The sequence below is a fragment of the Schistosoma mansoni genome, chromosome 2 (assembly GCF_000237925.1).
Source record: "Schistosoma mansoni strain Puerto Rico chromosome 2, complete genome".
NCBI lineage: Eukaryota > Metazoa > Platyhelminthes > Trematoda > Strigeidida > Schistosomatidae > Schistosoma > Schistosoma mansoni.
This window is the reverse complement of record NC_031496.1, coordinates 21,183,856-21,198,540: the sequence shown is the minus strand read 5'-3', so window position 1 is coordinate 21,198,540 and position 14,685 is coordinate 21,183,856. Positions and strand designations below refer to the sequence as shown.

The 14,685-nt window shown below is 36.2% G+C and overlaps 1 protein-coding gene across 2 annotated transcripts in view; it reads left to right on the top strand.

Annotated features, from left to right (window-relative positions):
- Positions 1–2,556: 2,556 nt before the first annotated feature.
- The window catches only part of Smp_065130.1 (hypothetical protein), a gene marked incomplete at its 5' end in the record, with an annotated part of 27,077 nt that continues 14,948 nt past the window's right edge, over positions 2,557–14,685 (top strand). For both annotated transcript variants that reach the window (XM_018796060.1, XM_018796061.1), the window contains 9 exons: positions 2,557–2,774; positions 4,228–4,349; positions 5,148–5,350; positions 6,413–6,680; positions 8,021–8,256; positions 8,440–8,532; positions 9,240–9,295; positions 11,598–11,676; positions 11,732–11,811. In XM_018796060.1, the coding sequence (XP_018650310.1) occupies positions 2,557–2,774; positions 4,228–4,349; positions 5,148–5,350; positions 6,413–6,680; positions 8,021–8,256; positions 8,440–8,532; positions 9,240–9,295; positions 11,598–11,676; positions 11,732–11,811 (1,355 nt within the window). The remainder of the gene's footprint in view (positions 2,775–4,227; positions 4,350–5,147; positions 5,351–6,412; positions 6,681–8,020; positions 8,257–8,439; positions 8,533–9,239; positions 9,296–11,597; positions 11,677–11,731; positions 11,812–14,685) is intronic.

Here is a 14,685-nt window from a genome sequence, read left to right as displayed (position 1 = left end):
CGTGCTTCCCGTCAGGTGTCGAGGTCATCACAATCCAGTCAATCACCACTAGAAAGAGGAAGGGGGAGAGCAGACAGCCATTTCTGACTCCAATTCTTACCGGTAATGCATCTGTCAGCTGTCCTCCATGCACTATTTGCACTGTAGTCCGTCGTATGAGTTCCGGACAGTGTTGAAAATCTTCTGAGAAGCTCCATAGTGTCGAAGAAGTTTCCATTATGTTCTCCGGTCTACACTGGCGAACACCTTTTCATAGTCGATGAAGTTGATGTACAGTGACGAGTTCCACTCAACTGATTGTTCCACGATGATCCTTAGTGTCGCAATCTGGTCTATTCACGACCGATCCTTTCGGAATCCAGCACGTTGTTCTCAAAGTCGGGCGTCCGCTGCGTCTTTCATCCAGTTCAGTAGCACTCTGTTAAAAACGTTTCTTGGCACTGCAGCAAACTGATGCCTCTATATTTCCCACATTTACTTGAACTTCTTTCTTTGGTATCTTGATGAGGTATCCTTCTTTCCAGTCTGTCTGTGGCACTAGTTCTTCCTCCCAAATCTTCTTGAATAGAAGGTGAAGCATGTTTGCAGTTACTTCAGTGTCTGACTCCAGTGCTTCAGCTGGTATATTGTCAGGTCCTGCCGCTTTCCCGCTCTTGATTTGTCTGATGGCCATCTTGACTTCTTCGATCGTTGGTGGAGTGACGTCTATAGGAAGGCCAGTGTATGCTGCCTCGACGTCTGGTGGATTTAGTGTGGCTGGCCTATTCAGCAGCCCCTCGAAGTATTCTACCCACCTTGTTCTTCTGTTCTTGAATCTCCGTAACTGTCTTTCCTTCTTTGTCATTGGCGGGTCCCTTCGGTTAACTATATCTCCCTGCTAGTTTCTTCGCAGCATCATATAGTTATTTCATATTCCCTTTTCTTGCCGCGTTTTCTGTTGTCGTTGTTAGTTATCCCATGTTTTTCTGCTTGTCGGCTTCAATGCTTTTCTTCACTTCCTTGTTTATTTCTATTTACTCTACTTGTGCCTTGAATTTCTGTGTTCATATTCTACTCTTGTTAATTGCTGTCTTCTTGTTCTTCCTTTCTTGATCTCGTCCAGCGCTCCCATAGACATCCATTCCTTATGATGATGCTTCTTGCAACCCAGAACCCCTTGACACGTTGAAGTTAATTCTTTTTTCAACCCTTTCTAGTTGTCCTCCATCTTTCCCTAGATCCTGTAAGGCCTGGAACCTGTTGTTGAGAGTTATCTTGAGTTGGTTGAGTTTGTGAGTATCTCGAAGGAAGGCTGTATTGAACCTTTGTAATGCTATTTCCCCAGTTGTCCAGCGTTTCTTTAGCTTCAGTCTCATCTTGCCTGCAACCAGGTGGTTATCTGATGCTATGTCAGCTTCTCTCCAGATTCTTACATCTTCCATTGTCCTTCAGAATTTTTCGTTGATACAAATATGATCTATCTGGTTCTCTGTGGTGTGGTCCGATGAGATTCATATAGCTTCATGTATGCGTTTGTGGGGGAATATTGTGCCAGCTATAACCAGTTTGTTGAATGCACATACATTTGCAAATCTCTCCTCATTTTCATTCCTCTCTCTCACTATCCATGTCGTCTCGTTATATCTCCATTTCCGGCGTTGTCCACACTGACTTTAGTGTTTAGATCTCCCATCAGGATTGTAAGGTCCTTCATTGAGAACTTCGCTATGATTGATTGCAGCCTCGAGTACAACTGATCTTTAACGTCGTCGTTGTTATCATTGGTGGGTACATAACATTGGATAACATTCATTGTGATTCCCTCCTTCTTTGTTTTGAATGATGCTTTGATTATCCTGGATCTGTGAGATTCTCATTCAACAATTGCATTTCGAGCCTCTCTGGACAGCATTAGAGCAACCCCCTGAGCGTGTGGAGTACAGCAGCATCTCTCCCATATCTAACCTTTGCTGCTCAGCTTGTGTCACATGAGTTTCGCTGATTCCGAGTACTGCCAATTTGTATCTTCTCATTTCCATTGCTATTTGACTGGTCTTCATGGTCTCCTACATTGTCCGGACGTTCTATGTACCTATAAAAATTGTTGCTTTGGCTGTTAGAAGGGGCATCGGCCTCGTGACTTCCTAAGAATCTCGGCTTGTATCCTGAAGCGTCATAATTCTTCCTTCAACTCCCAGGGCAGAGTTTAAACGGTTTAATTTGTTTAATCCGGTTGATTATGTGCTGACTGAGTACTGAACGTGCATGAACAAGTTCCACTAAACATTTTTCTTCAGACTCAACGTTTCACTATATTTACTTTTTAAGCCTGTTGGTTGAGATGTGCTACAGTGTGGTGTTTGCAAAGATATATGTAGACAGCTTTAGATTACTTAACTGAAACCCTCAACGAAATGAACATACCTGTGATTAACGCATATTGACTTAATGAGCGAAAACGTCTCGAAAATGATATACATTTCATTCTTGTCAAAATTAAGGAATGGATGGTTGACCTCACGCTTTTGTCGTGTCCAATACTGTGAAAAAACGTTGCGGCGATTCGTACCGAAGGTCATGCCTCGCATTTTCGAGGTTTTAGTCATAATTGTCGTGAATTTAGTACAATTCTATTCTATTTTCGACATATACTATACATCCCCACTTACACATGGTATGAATATCATCCCGTTGAATATTAGTGCTCCAACGACTCACGTCATCTTCATGGTTTCCGATGGGCTTCGAGCAGACAAAATATTCAGTCAGGATATGAAATATACTCCCTTTTTAAGGTAATTTAGCGGTTATATTAGAATTAAAACTTGGTTTTGGATTCGTCTTCTAATCGTTTAACGTTCTTTCTCATTAATAATGAGTTTTCTTTGCCTCGAGGTTATCGGTAGTCTTGGTCAGTACATGAACTATGGGCCAAAAAGTAACCAAATAGTTGAAGAAACGAGCTAACATCGGTGGGATGAGTTATTAATTAAGCCTAATGAGGTGTAGCCTGTGAATTGATGCACGGCTGTAACTAACTTTAAACACAAAACCTGTTTCTTAAACCCATAATTTGGAACCGATTCGGAAATCTTAACTAAAGGGACTATTATGACCTATATAGGCTCGAGTTACTCCTTAATACTGTGAAATTGTTGTCATGTTTAGATTCAGGGAACCCAAATTTATTTGCACTAACCTGCTCCTGCTTTTCGGTTGCATTCATGGATCCGTAATAATCCGAAACGTAGCTCATCCTTTCGACATTCGTTTCTGAAATAGTCTTAGAATCATTATATCAACAGAAAGTCACCCATTTGTGCATTTTTCATCCAAAAGTCGCTTTTAAGCTCTCTTGGTTTCTACGATTTTCATTTAGTTTGGGTTGAAGCAATTGCTTATTGTCAAGAGGGAATATATTGCTAAGAGTCAGTTGGATTTTAAGATCCACTTTGTACTTTCAACACAAACTGTCTACCAAGGTTGTTGAATCTTCCGAGCGTTGAATTTTCAAGATGTTCACAAATCACTATTAATTAATAACGTCATCTGTGTTATTTTCGAAGCATCAATCCTACATATTAATTGAAATTGTCTATCAGTTCCCATTAACAGGGTTTGTAGTTTTTTGCTATTATTTATCCTGAAATATTTCTTTCGCTTGGGAAATTTCATGAATATATAAGGATCTTGAGGATGAAAATATCAATACCGGTATCGCGTGAACATGCGAAATCAGATAACTACGATACCTTCTCTTTTATTTATAACAGTAGAAATCTTACCCCTACGCATATTTTTGGCCGTACTAAAACAATATTCTTACGAAATTTCCTACTTATTTCTTTCCAAGAATTTTTATATTTCCCAGTTTTTGGTCATTTATGCAAAAGGGTCCCGCCTTTACCACTTAATAATGCTTATTGTCTATCAACATACATCAAATTGAAGACGTAAGTTTGATTTGGCTAAAATCTCATAAAGGTGCTTATGTATTATTCATGAGCTGTACTTATTTTATTGTCTGCTGTATCATAGAACTATCAAACTATTTAAAATACTGTTTCTAGAAAACACAGCAATTGGAATTTAACGAAGCATCTTAAGTCTAATGCTAAAGGAAATACACTCAGATTTCCATGTTCTGTAATACTATTCGGATCGCCTTTTACACACTATAGGGTTACTAGAATTCACAGGTATTCACTTTAGTTACGATATTCTCTTTTGGATATTTTGTCTATACAGAGATGTCCTCCTACACCGTGGTTTGTGGGGTGTTTCGCATACAAGAGTCCCTACTGAGTCAAGACCCGCACACGTGGCTATGTTGGGAGGATTCAACGAAGATGTGGCTTCTATAACTAAAGGTTGTTTTTCATCGTTTCTTTACTTTCTTTATTTTTGTTCGGAAATATCTAAGAATAATAAAACTTTATAGTTAAGAGAATTAAGCGGTAAATTGTGGATTAAAATTGCCCAACAAATCATGGTTAGTCTAGTAAATGTTTGTCCTTTCAGTTATTCTTAGACATAAGTTCTACAGAATATAGTTTGTGAATGTAGTACTTTTGTTAAGTTGATTGATATGTTGAAGTGTTAATCGTTTACGAATGGTTGAGCTAAATGAAGAGATGAGGTGTTGGTGAAATTTAGAAGTGAAAAACCTACAATATTGGTGAAATGTTTGTTCTTATTTTATCGATATTCTAATTTCAAATGTAGAAAACTACATACAATTTTCATATGCCTAAGGTTTGCATACTTTATAAACACTGTTATAGGAGGGAGGAGATACATTTAGTTTTTAGTCTAGTTGTTCGTCATTGTGGTGTACCTAAGTGGTAATCATTCATGAATAGCAAGTTATTGTCAAGGCACTTAAACGTATTGATATCCAGAGGAGACGAAATTAACAGACAGAATCCGTTAAATTAAAAGTAAATGCAACTATTGAATGTTCACCTTAATTTTAAAAATACAGTTTTTACTAAGGATTAGTTCTAAACACAGGTAATATCCCCAATATTTACGTAAATTAAAAAAACTAGATTGTTATGAACTTACTGTTGAAACCAAATGAAATAATCAAATCTGTCAAAATAATCCTGTTCTCGATTCTTCTCTATAAATGTCAATTTATATTTTAAACTGCTTTTAACCTTCAGGATGGAAAGTGAATCCTGTGGAATTCGATTCTGTACTAAACCGTTCTTTCCTAGCTTGGATATGGGGTTACAAGGAAGTTGTCATGTCATTTGTTCCTCCCTCTACAAATCATATTAAAGCGACTCCTTGTCCTGATGAATTAAGTGACCTGGCTAAAACAAATCCTACTGAAATTGATCGATGGGTTGTCAATCAGTTTCTGGTATGTTACTTTTGGATTCTTTTCCCAGTGAATGAAGTACAGAGTATACGAGCACGTATCAGTTCACTGGACATTACAGGCTAAATTCTACACATATAAGTATTCATTAATATAAAGTAATGTGTAACGGCTCTTTTGTTTATTGATTTTAAGTTTACTGTCTTATTTTTAGCGTTTGTTTCAGCCGCACTAACCAATATATCTCAATCTTTCGTGCGTACTCCAAGTATTGACTACGAATTTAGGCTATTTATGGTTGTAAAAAGCTTTGGGATCAAATGACTATTTTATATTTGAGTTCGTATAGTCATTATATGTAAAGGATATTTGATGAATAAAGCATTTTGGTTGTGTTTGATCATATGATTTGTGTAGAATACTTAGTCATACACTGATCTGAGAGTTTCATATGTTTCCAGATTATTAGAAAAATCAGAGCTAGGGGATGCATCAAACGGAGTAGTGAAAGAAACAAAATTCTCGTGACAAAAAATCTAGAGAAAACACGATCACTAGACTTAAATTGTCCATGTACTACTAGCAAGTAATAAAAAGGAAACGGTAGCAGGAAGTTCTCATCATCGACAAGAAAGGACCAAAGTTCACATAAAAATCTTTTTCTATGAAGTTTGTTTACTTTAATATTTTGGACTATATCTTATGGTCAAATAATTAGCGGACTCATTAGAAGCATGAAATATATAAAGTTCAAAATACACCGGCACATAGTGATAAAAGTAGTCATGCTCCACATTGCTGTTTTGCAGTATTACAGAATATCTTCGTGATGTATTGAAATAGTATGAGATCTCATCTAGGTAGACTGGTCATAGCGTACTACATTGCTTCCAGTTGAAATGTTTTTATTTCACATTTAATCGTGGACAGTTGTAAGCGTAAAGACGAGTATTAAGCTCTTGTCTATGTATTTTCTCAGTTTTTACGTCTGTTTCAATGTGTGTTCATAGTCGAGCAGTTACATTTTAAGACTAAATTTTCGCTCATTTATTGCAAAAATATATCCAGTTTAAACAGTTACAAATATTTTGTGTATATTTGTAGGATCTCATTGATCATTCGGGTGATTTTTTTGATAACCTTAATGCAACGTCTAGCGATTACCGTCAAGGTCGAATGATATTCCTACACTTGGATGCAGCTGATATGGTTGGTCATTCTTTTAAACCTGATTCACATGAATACACTGAAGTTCTTCGTAATTTGGACAATGTAGTCTTTCAAGTTTATCACAAGCTAACTGAAAAGTCTCGTGGAACTGATTCACGTATTGCCTATATCTTTACCTCTGATCATGGAATGACTGAATGGGGTTAGTAGTGATGTTTTATTTTTATGGTTAGTCAATAAATGTAATAATATGGGTCAGACGCTTTGTAGTTCGATCTTCAAGGTGGCGAAGTCAGTGAATGACACTGTCACAAGGATGTGTTGATCCAATGCGTTAGATTTCATATATATATAGTAAGACTAGAAGGGTCAGAGGTGGAGAAAATTAGGGAAGCGAAATACATATTTTAGGATGATCAAATATTCTCTATTTATAACGTGATAGATAAACGTTTCCTCCCAATTGCTATTGTTTGCGTTATATCGTTTTAAGCACCTGGCAACTGATTTCAATGGTTCCTACGATCCTAACCCGTAAATCTTCCAATTCATTATGTGGCTGTGACTATGCATCAAAGTTTTCACTGTCCAGTGCTATGCTGTTTTCTGACCATTTTAATGTTTGTTTCATTCTTCTCTCACTCAGCTTGTTATAACGCATTGCGATGCAAAATAAACTTAATTACGCCTCAATACTTTATTAGGTGCTAGTTTACGGTCTCATTGATGTGATTCTTGCTGTTTGCCTGACACTCTGCAAATTCTTAAAAGTCAAACTTACTAGGTATGGAAATAAATGTTTACTTCAGCATCACTATTTGCATGACTAACTAGTCTGCAGAGGTTGACAGCAAATACTTTATGTTAGTTGATATTTATTGAAAAAAATTTAAAGTGTTTCTCAATAATAATATAAGTTCATTACCTGCTTGTACGTATTGTCACCCTGAACGATTCGGATATGATGGAGTGTTTGTAATTGTTACAATGTTTATTTAAATATTGAAAATCATGATTAAGTTCTCAAGTTCATTTGATAGGCGGCAAAAATTATGAACATGGGACAACAAAGTCCTAATATTTTGAGGCGATATCAGACTTTAAGTTTAGTGGATCTCGTTATCCTCATTCTTTATTCTACCATTTTAAATAAGACCGTCATTAATAAATGTGCAATACATAGAACCTGGCTGATCAGTGCCATAGTCTAAACCACCACGTCTATTTTTTCAGGTTTGAACACCTGCTAACTATCTCTTGAACTAAGATTGAGAGTTTTTCAGTTTCTTTTAGCTAACATGATGGTAATCTTGATTTTATATGCCTACCTTCTATCAAACGTCCAGTGTGTTATTATTCCATAATTTCTTCATGGAGTCGCTAAATAACGTTAGTTATTTTTTTATCATTATGAAATTTCCAAGTGTATTTTGGAAGCGTTAACTAACTGATATACACAAATATTTCATACACATCTAACATGAGCGACATGTTACTAAATGAGAGTGATATTTATCTTTTATGATTATTTTCATTTCACAGGAAGTCATGGGTCCGGTTCTTTTCATGAAACAGTAACACCCTTGTTAATTTGGGGTTCTGGTATCGTTGGTCCAGTGGAAATAGAAACAAGTGTGAACAATTTATCGGGGGATAAAATAGACATGTATGGTTTACCACTGCATAATTATGGACGTCTTCGACGTGAAATTCAGCAGGCTGATTTATGCCCATTAATGGCTAGTCTTTTGGGTGTCCCAATCCCAGTAAATTCTATAGTAGGTCAATCGAAAAGTTAGTGACATTTTACGTGCGTTGTAGTTTATAGCTTGTAGAAACATGTAACAAGTAAAACAGTGATTTTCCTTCCTTAAGCGGTTTAATTATTACACTTTTTGTGTCTTACATATGACCTTTTATTGGTTATGCTTAATTCCTAAATTTTCATCTTTTAATCTTAGGGTCAAGTTCCTGTTGAATTTTTGAAGATTCCTGAATATGATAAAGTGAAGTTAACACGAGCGAACTGGCTTCAAATATATGGGCAACTTAAGGTACTTTTTAAGAATTTCACAAACTATTGACATTTCTTGTCTAAATCTCATAGTATTGAGTTTCTCATGTTATGATGAATTCTACGAGTACTGAATCTCTCCATTAAGTTGCTTTAAACTAGTAAATTTCCAAGGTACTAACGCTCCGCCGTGTATCAAAGAGATGCCTTGACAAAGCGGTACTCAAAGTTTTTATTTCGTTTAGTCGACGACTTCTTGAAACATGATCATAGAAACGAACGTAGGCCTTTACTTGTGTTCCATCAGTGTAACTGATATAGAGGATACATGTTATTTTATGCACTTAATTGACGGTACTATAGATATAATACCTATCAATCTTTGATTCCATTAAAGAACATGTTGGTTCGTACAAGGTAATCAGTTTGGCTGCAGGATACCTTTTTATTCTCTACTTTAAGCACTAGAGACATAGTTTAATTTTTTTTACTTTTGTCGCAGAAACCATTGCCAAGTAAATATAATGAACATAACTTTTGTAGAAACATAAGCTGCTTGAATGCATGTTTTTCAGGTGTATCTCCAATTGTGATTGTTATCATCCTTTGTCCTCTTCTTTCTCTAATAATGGTTTTGTTATATTAATTTATTTATCGTGCCTCTCTTGGAGCTCATATTGTGATATGTTTGTGCCTTATCAAATTCGAAACAGAAATATATGTGCATATTTTTATGAATTATTATAGATTAAGTACGCTGAAAAGAAGAAATCTCACTTCAGTATTTTGTTTCGAGAATTCCCGTAAGTATTCGTATATATATATATATATATATCATTTTGTTTGATCAGTTATATATGCTTCTTCGTTTTATTAAATCAAAAATGGTAACTTTTGTTTCATTAATGCACTTCATTCATTCACTTAACTTGGCTGGTCTACTTTCCATCATGGATGGACGGTTTTGATAATTACAAACGGTTTTGCATGAAATCAGTACATTCGGTTGGTGATTGAAAGTCGGATTCATGTAACAATAATTCAGTGATTTAACTACTCAAATTTCAATCATCACTTTTCAGGTTCTAACTCTCTCTAACCATTGCGGTAAAAACAAGCAGATAAATCTGTATACCTCATTCTTAAAGTGTGACATAACTGGTTACATTAATTTTATGCATCAACCCTGTACATGTTTATTCAGTTACAATGATGTTAATACCTGTTATACTCATGTTTTATTGGGATTCTAAACTTAGAAAATATTGTTTTTTAATGTCGTGCTGTTATTTATTTTACATTAGCTTTTTAAACTGTAGTCAGCATAAAAGTTGATCATTCTGAAATTGAACCTGTCTTTATTACTTTACGGTTATGTAACAACAACTGAAGTTGATGAACATCTTAAGTTTATTGTTATCTAGTCATAACTATCTTTTAAGCATTGCTTAGGTGCAGTGAAACCACTGAGTGAACAATGTATATATCAAGTGAAGTGTACTAGGTAATAGATCTAAATTAATCGTTATGTACAAAGTTCACATTATCAGTGTAGGGTCGTAGAGATTATTATGATTTTTATTGAGATCATGAACCGGTCGATGTTAGACCATTATTGAAAACCTGGAAGCACGGGACAGCCATCTCGTCCTAGTATGGGACTCCCTAGAAGTGAGCATACGCGATCCCTCTCTCGGGAGTCGAACCCAAGACGCTTAACCTCTAGACCACTGAGCCGGGTCCCATAGGTTAATTCTAACCTCAACCAATCCACAAAATTGCGCGACCATCTTCCATTTTGTGAGGTAGATACCTGTCTCTACATGAAATGGATTAGCTCCACTGGTCACGGTTGAGGTTGAGGTTAGACATTAACACCGTTGGATGCCGGCTCAGTGGTCCAGAGTGATAAGTCTTTGCTGATTGAACGCTATACTCGGATCCTAAGCTAGTCTCGTAACCCCCAAGCTAGAATTACACAGCGACTTGAACACGAGAGAAAAGGCGCAAAATATACTGGAAGCACTTTACTCCGAAGGTTCATTTATGTACAGAAAATATAGGGTTTTTATGGTATTTTAGAAGTCCTTGGGTTTTCCTGAAAATTCTACTAAACATAGTAGCAGTGTGTTAATCAGCCAATCAGAACCTCTACATGTGACTTTTCATTTTCGCGATATTTCTAGCAAAACTTCTAATCAAACGCTGATTGGATAAAATGCTTCTTAATGTTTCCTGAGCTTGTCATGTCTATTGCGGGAAATTTTCAGGATCATCCCAACATAGGGGTTGAGCGTTCGCGCGCGAGATCGGAGGCTCTGGGTTCAGATCCCGCGAGCGGGATCGTGAATGCTCACTTCTAAGGAGTCCCATACTAGGACGCGACGGCCGTCCCGTGCTTCCAAGCTTTCAGTAGTCGTCTAACATCGACCGGTTCATGATCTCAATAAAAAATTCACATTCTTGACTTCATTAGACGATGAAAATTGATGGCCAAAAGATTTAATTGTCTTAAAAATGATTCATTCTTCATCTTTTATTTTTCCTCTGAATCTTGGAAATCATAATATCTTTTGTCTTTTATTTCTTCTTATTACGTGTTTTGTTCCGCAATTGAACCACCATTTTTATTTTTGATACTCTTGTCATTTTCATCTTCAATAAATGAATACTGGTGCTTTAGGATGACGATCACTCACTTCGTTACAAACAGAAAATAGGTTGTGTATTATTCCTGTCCGTCATTATCCAGATTTAGGGTCAAAAACCACCAATCGGATTAGGTGCAACTTTCTTGTTACAGTGCTTCTTCATGACTAATGGTACTGCCAAGTTGTCGATACGGGACTAGGTGAAGCGCGGTTCAAATCTGCGACCTACTGGTTGAAAACTAAGTGTGTTTGTCACAAAGCCTCTGCTGCACTGAAGAGATATCAAAGAAATTATGAATCCCGTTAAGTAGAATTAAGTTTTTACATTTCTCAACTAAGATAATAATAATAGGTTGTATATTGGTAATCACAATAATTTATCACTGACACTAAAGTCATCTGTTCAAATTACATATTGCCCTTAATTTGAACTGCTTTATTTCTACATACACAGATCTTTAAAAATGTCAGATATTAATAATATGGAAAATGTTTGTGAATCTCTTATTTCTTCTGGAAAGTATCATGAAGCAGTAAGTTGATAGAAAATTCTCAATGTATTTACATAATGCATAACTTTGTTTCTAGATTCAAGAATACAAACACCTAACTAGTTTGGCTTTAAACGGACTGAACTATTATCATAAATATGATAGATTATACTTAGGGTAAGTATATTTTTGTTTTTGTTCTATGTGTCTCATGGACACGTTTTTTGTAACTTGCCTTTTAATGATAAACAAAAAGTCTCTAGGATGCTTTATCAATAAATTCTGCACTGATGACCAGATTTAAGACGAGTTTCCTGAACTCCTAATTAGAAGCTATGACTTCTGGTATCAACCAAATCGAAACTGAGATATTTATTTACTGTCGAGGCTGGATGATAGTCTATAGGTCAAAATAAAGCTTATGATAAGAGAAACACAAATACGAATAGTTTAGTTACTTAACAATTTTACAATAGGAAATATACATATCCCATTGGTCCATAAATAGTCCTCAAAAGTTACCCTTCATAATTCTCTTCGGGATATAGCAGATAACTTCCTATAAAATTTATCCTTAACTTTATCTGAGCTGCAATCAATGGGAGCGTAGGCAGAGACAAAAAAGCAACGTTGTATATCCATATCTTTTCGAGTTCTTACTATTTCGTTTATTCTGACAGCGCACAAGCGTCTGTCTATTATCATCCGGTCTAGGAGATCCTGTTATGCTTTAGAACTTAATGCTATATCTTCACCGGCGAGGCCGCGTAAAATGGCAGTGGAGTTTCCAGGTATTCGGAGGGTAAGTTGTGCTGGTTGTTTTTATTGATAAAGTGAGGTCAAATGAATGACCTTACTTGGATCCTGTAAGCGCGTTTCGGTGACGCAGCATACGTCGATGGTGCGAGATCCTAGATTCCTAGTTAAAGAAGCTTGTTGTCCTATGTGACACAAGGTGCGAACATTAAAAGCTTCAACTTGTAGTGTAGAGCGTAGTTCCAGGAGACTAGGAATAGCATTTTGTGAACTCAAATGAATGGTATTTGTGGTGCGTGGTGATGAAGATAAATGAGAAGGGCTTGTCACGAGGTTGGAAGAATTATTAATAGGTGAGGCTGTGATGAAATCGTCACCAATTTGATCTCGGGTGCTGGTAGAGGTATGAGGGTGGTTTTCACTTCCCGGTTGCCCACACCATGGAAGGATATTTCTTTTTGAGGGACCTGAAAATGGAGCTTAATTCGTGGTGGTCTTAGTGACCTGGGAGTGTGACCGCAAAACCCAAGGGATAACCGCTTGAGATCGGTCGTGCACGGCCTTTTTGTGGTAAGTTTTTAATGAGTTGGCTCCTCACTTTAAAATAATTTACCACCAGAGATGGAATTTTGTGGTATAGGGCGATATGTACATTTTCAGGACTGACCTTTTCTAACCTCGCCCTTCTTTTGTGGGAAAGCAGCATCACTGTTATGCCAGTTGTTTGCTAGAAACACCTTACTTCTATCACACTTCTCTGTACAGTCAGAAGTACGAATTCGCCCTCGGACCCTGCGTTTGTTGCTTTTAGTCTTAACGTTCTCCAACCAATTTGTCTGGCATGGCAGGACCTGAAGAAACATGTGTTCCAGTCAATGTAACTTGGTTAAGTCATTATGACTACTACGTCAAGGTAGTACCTACTGTTGGGGATTCTGAGCAGTATCTCTTAGCGTATCCAACTACTGAGTCTGGTTATCACCTGGAACTCAAATACAGCCTGCGCTTATCAACATGACTCATTCCAACAGTCATTGAGTTTATAAACTGATAATGTCACGGTTCGTGTCCTTTAACTTTCTTCCAACCTATTCCTACTCCAGCCAACATTGTGCCTATAGACAGACTATAACTGACCGTGCATAACCCTGACATCTAGTCCTGAAATAAAACGTCACTATACAATTTGTACGATATTGGATAGCTGATACATGGTGGTGAAAGTGAAGTATTATTGATCAATGAGTTTGGAAAAAGTCACTTATCCGACCGACTATTAAATATTTGATTTCTTTTACTATCATTAATTTCTATTCCAAACTCATCGAGAGTGATTATTTGTAATTGTGTTGAACAAAATATTATGTAAGCTATACTCTGATTCTCTATTCTGTATCGTGAATCCTGGATATGATATAACGTGACTAGTCGTACTAACGTATTATCGAAGTATCCCTGAGAGCGAGAAAATATCTTAAACCATCCGTTATATTAGTATCCTCGGTTTTAAAAATTCACCATGACTAAACTGATATTTGGTTGAAGTTCTTCGTTGGATCACAGTTTTAAATCTGTATCTGCCTACTTCAGTTTGATCAGTTGGATAACACCACTAATCATTCTCACAAATATCTTCATCTTAAAATAAAGTACATATATATGGTCTTAATTACTGAGATCCGTCAATTATTCAATTAAATAATTTGATTTGTTAAAAAAAATTCAATGTTTAAACTGTACTAGCTTGTAATTTATTTAAGTTCATTTCAAAATTACTTCTTGTGTTTCCTTTTTTTTTAAAAATGTAGATTTTTTGTATCATCAACATTTTTCTTATGGAGTCTAGTGATACTTTGTCGTTTATTTAATCGAAGCGATAGTGTAGAGTGTACAAACTATGAGAGTTATTTAAATAGTTTCTGTTGGACGTTGATTAATTGTATTGTGATTGGATTCGGTCTATTAGTTCTGACTTTTGGTTAGTTATATCATACACTTGTATTTTGTTGTTCTTCAATTTAATCAATAATTGCTGAAATCATTACCAAAAGGGATTGGTGTCGAATCAAAATACTAATTTTAGTTAATGCTGTAGTCTAAATGGAACAATTAGATAGGATAAATTTGATATTTCATTAAACCTATTGATAAATGTAAATTCACTTAGTATTGTTTGTTTGAATCTTCCCATTGATGTTTTAGGACTGCAACTGATCAGTCTCTAATTGGCATATGTGCATACTGTGCGTATTGCCTCGATATAGCCTAAATTCAAAAGCATGTAAGCGAAGAGGA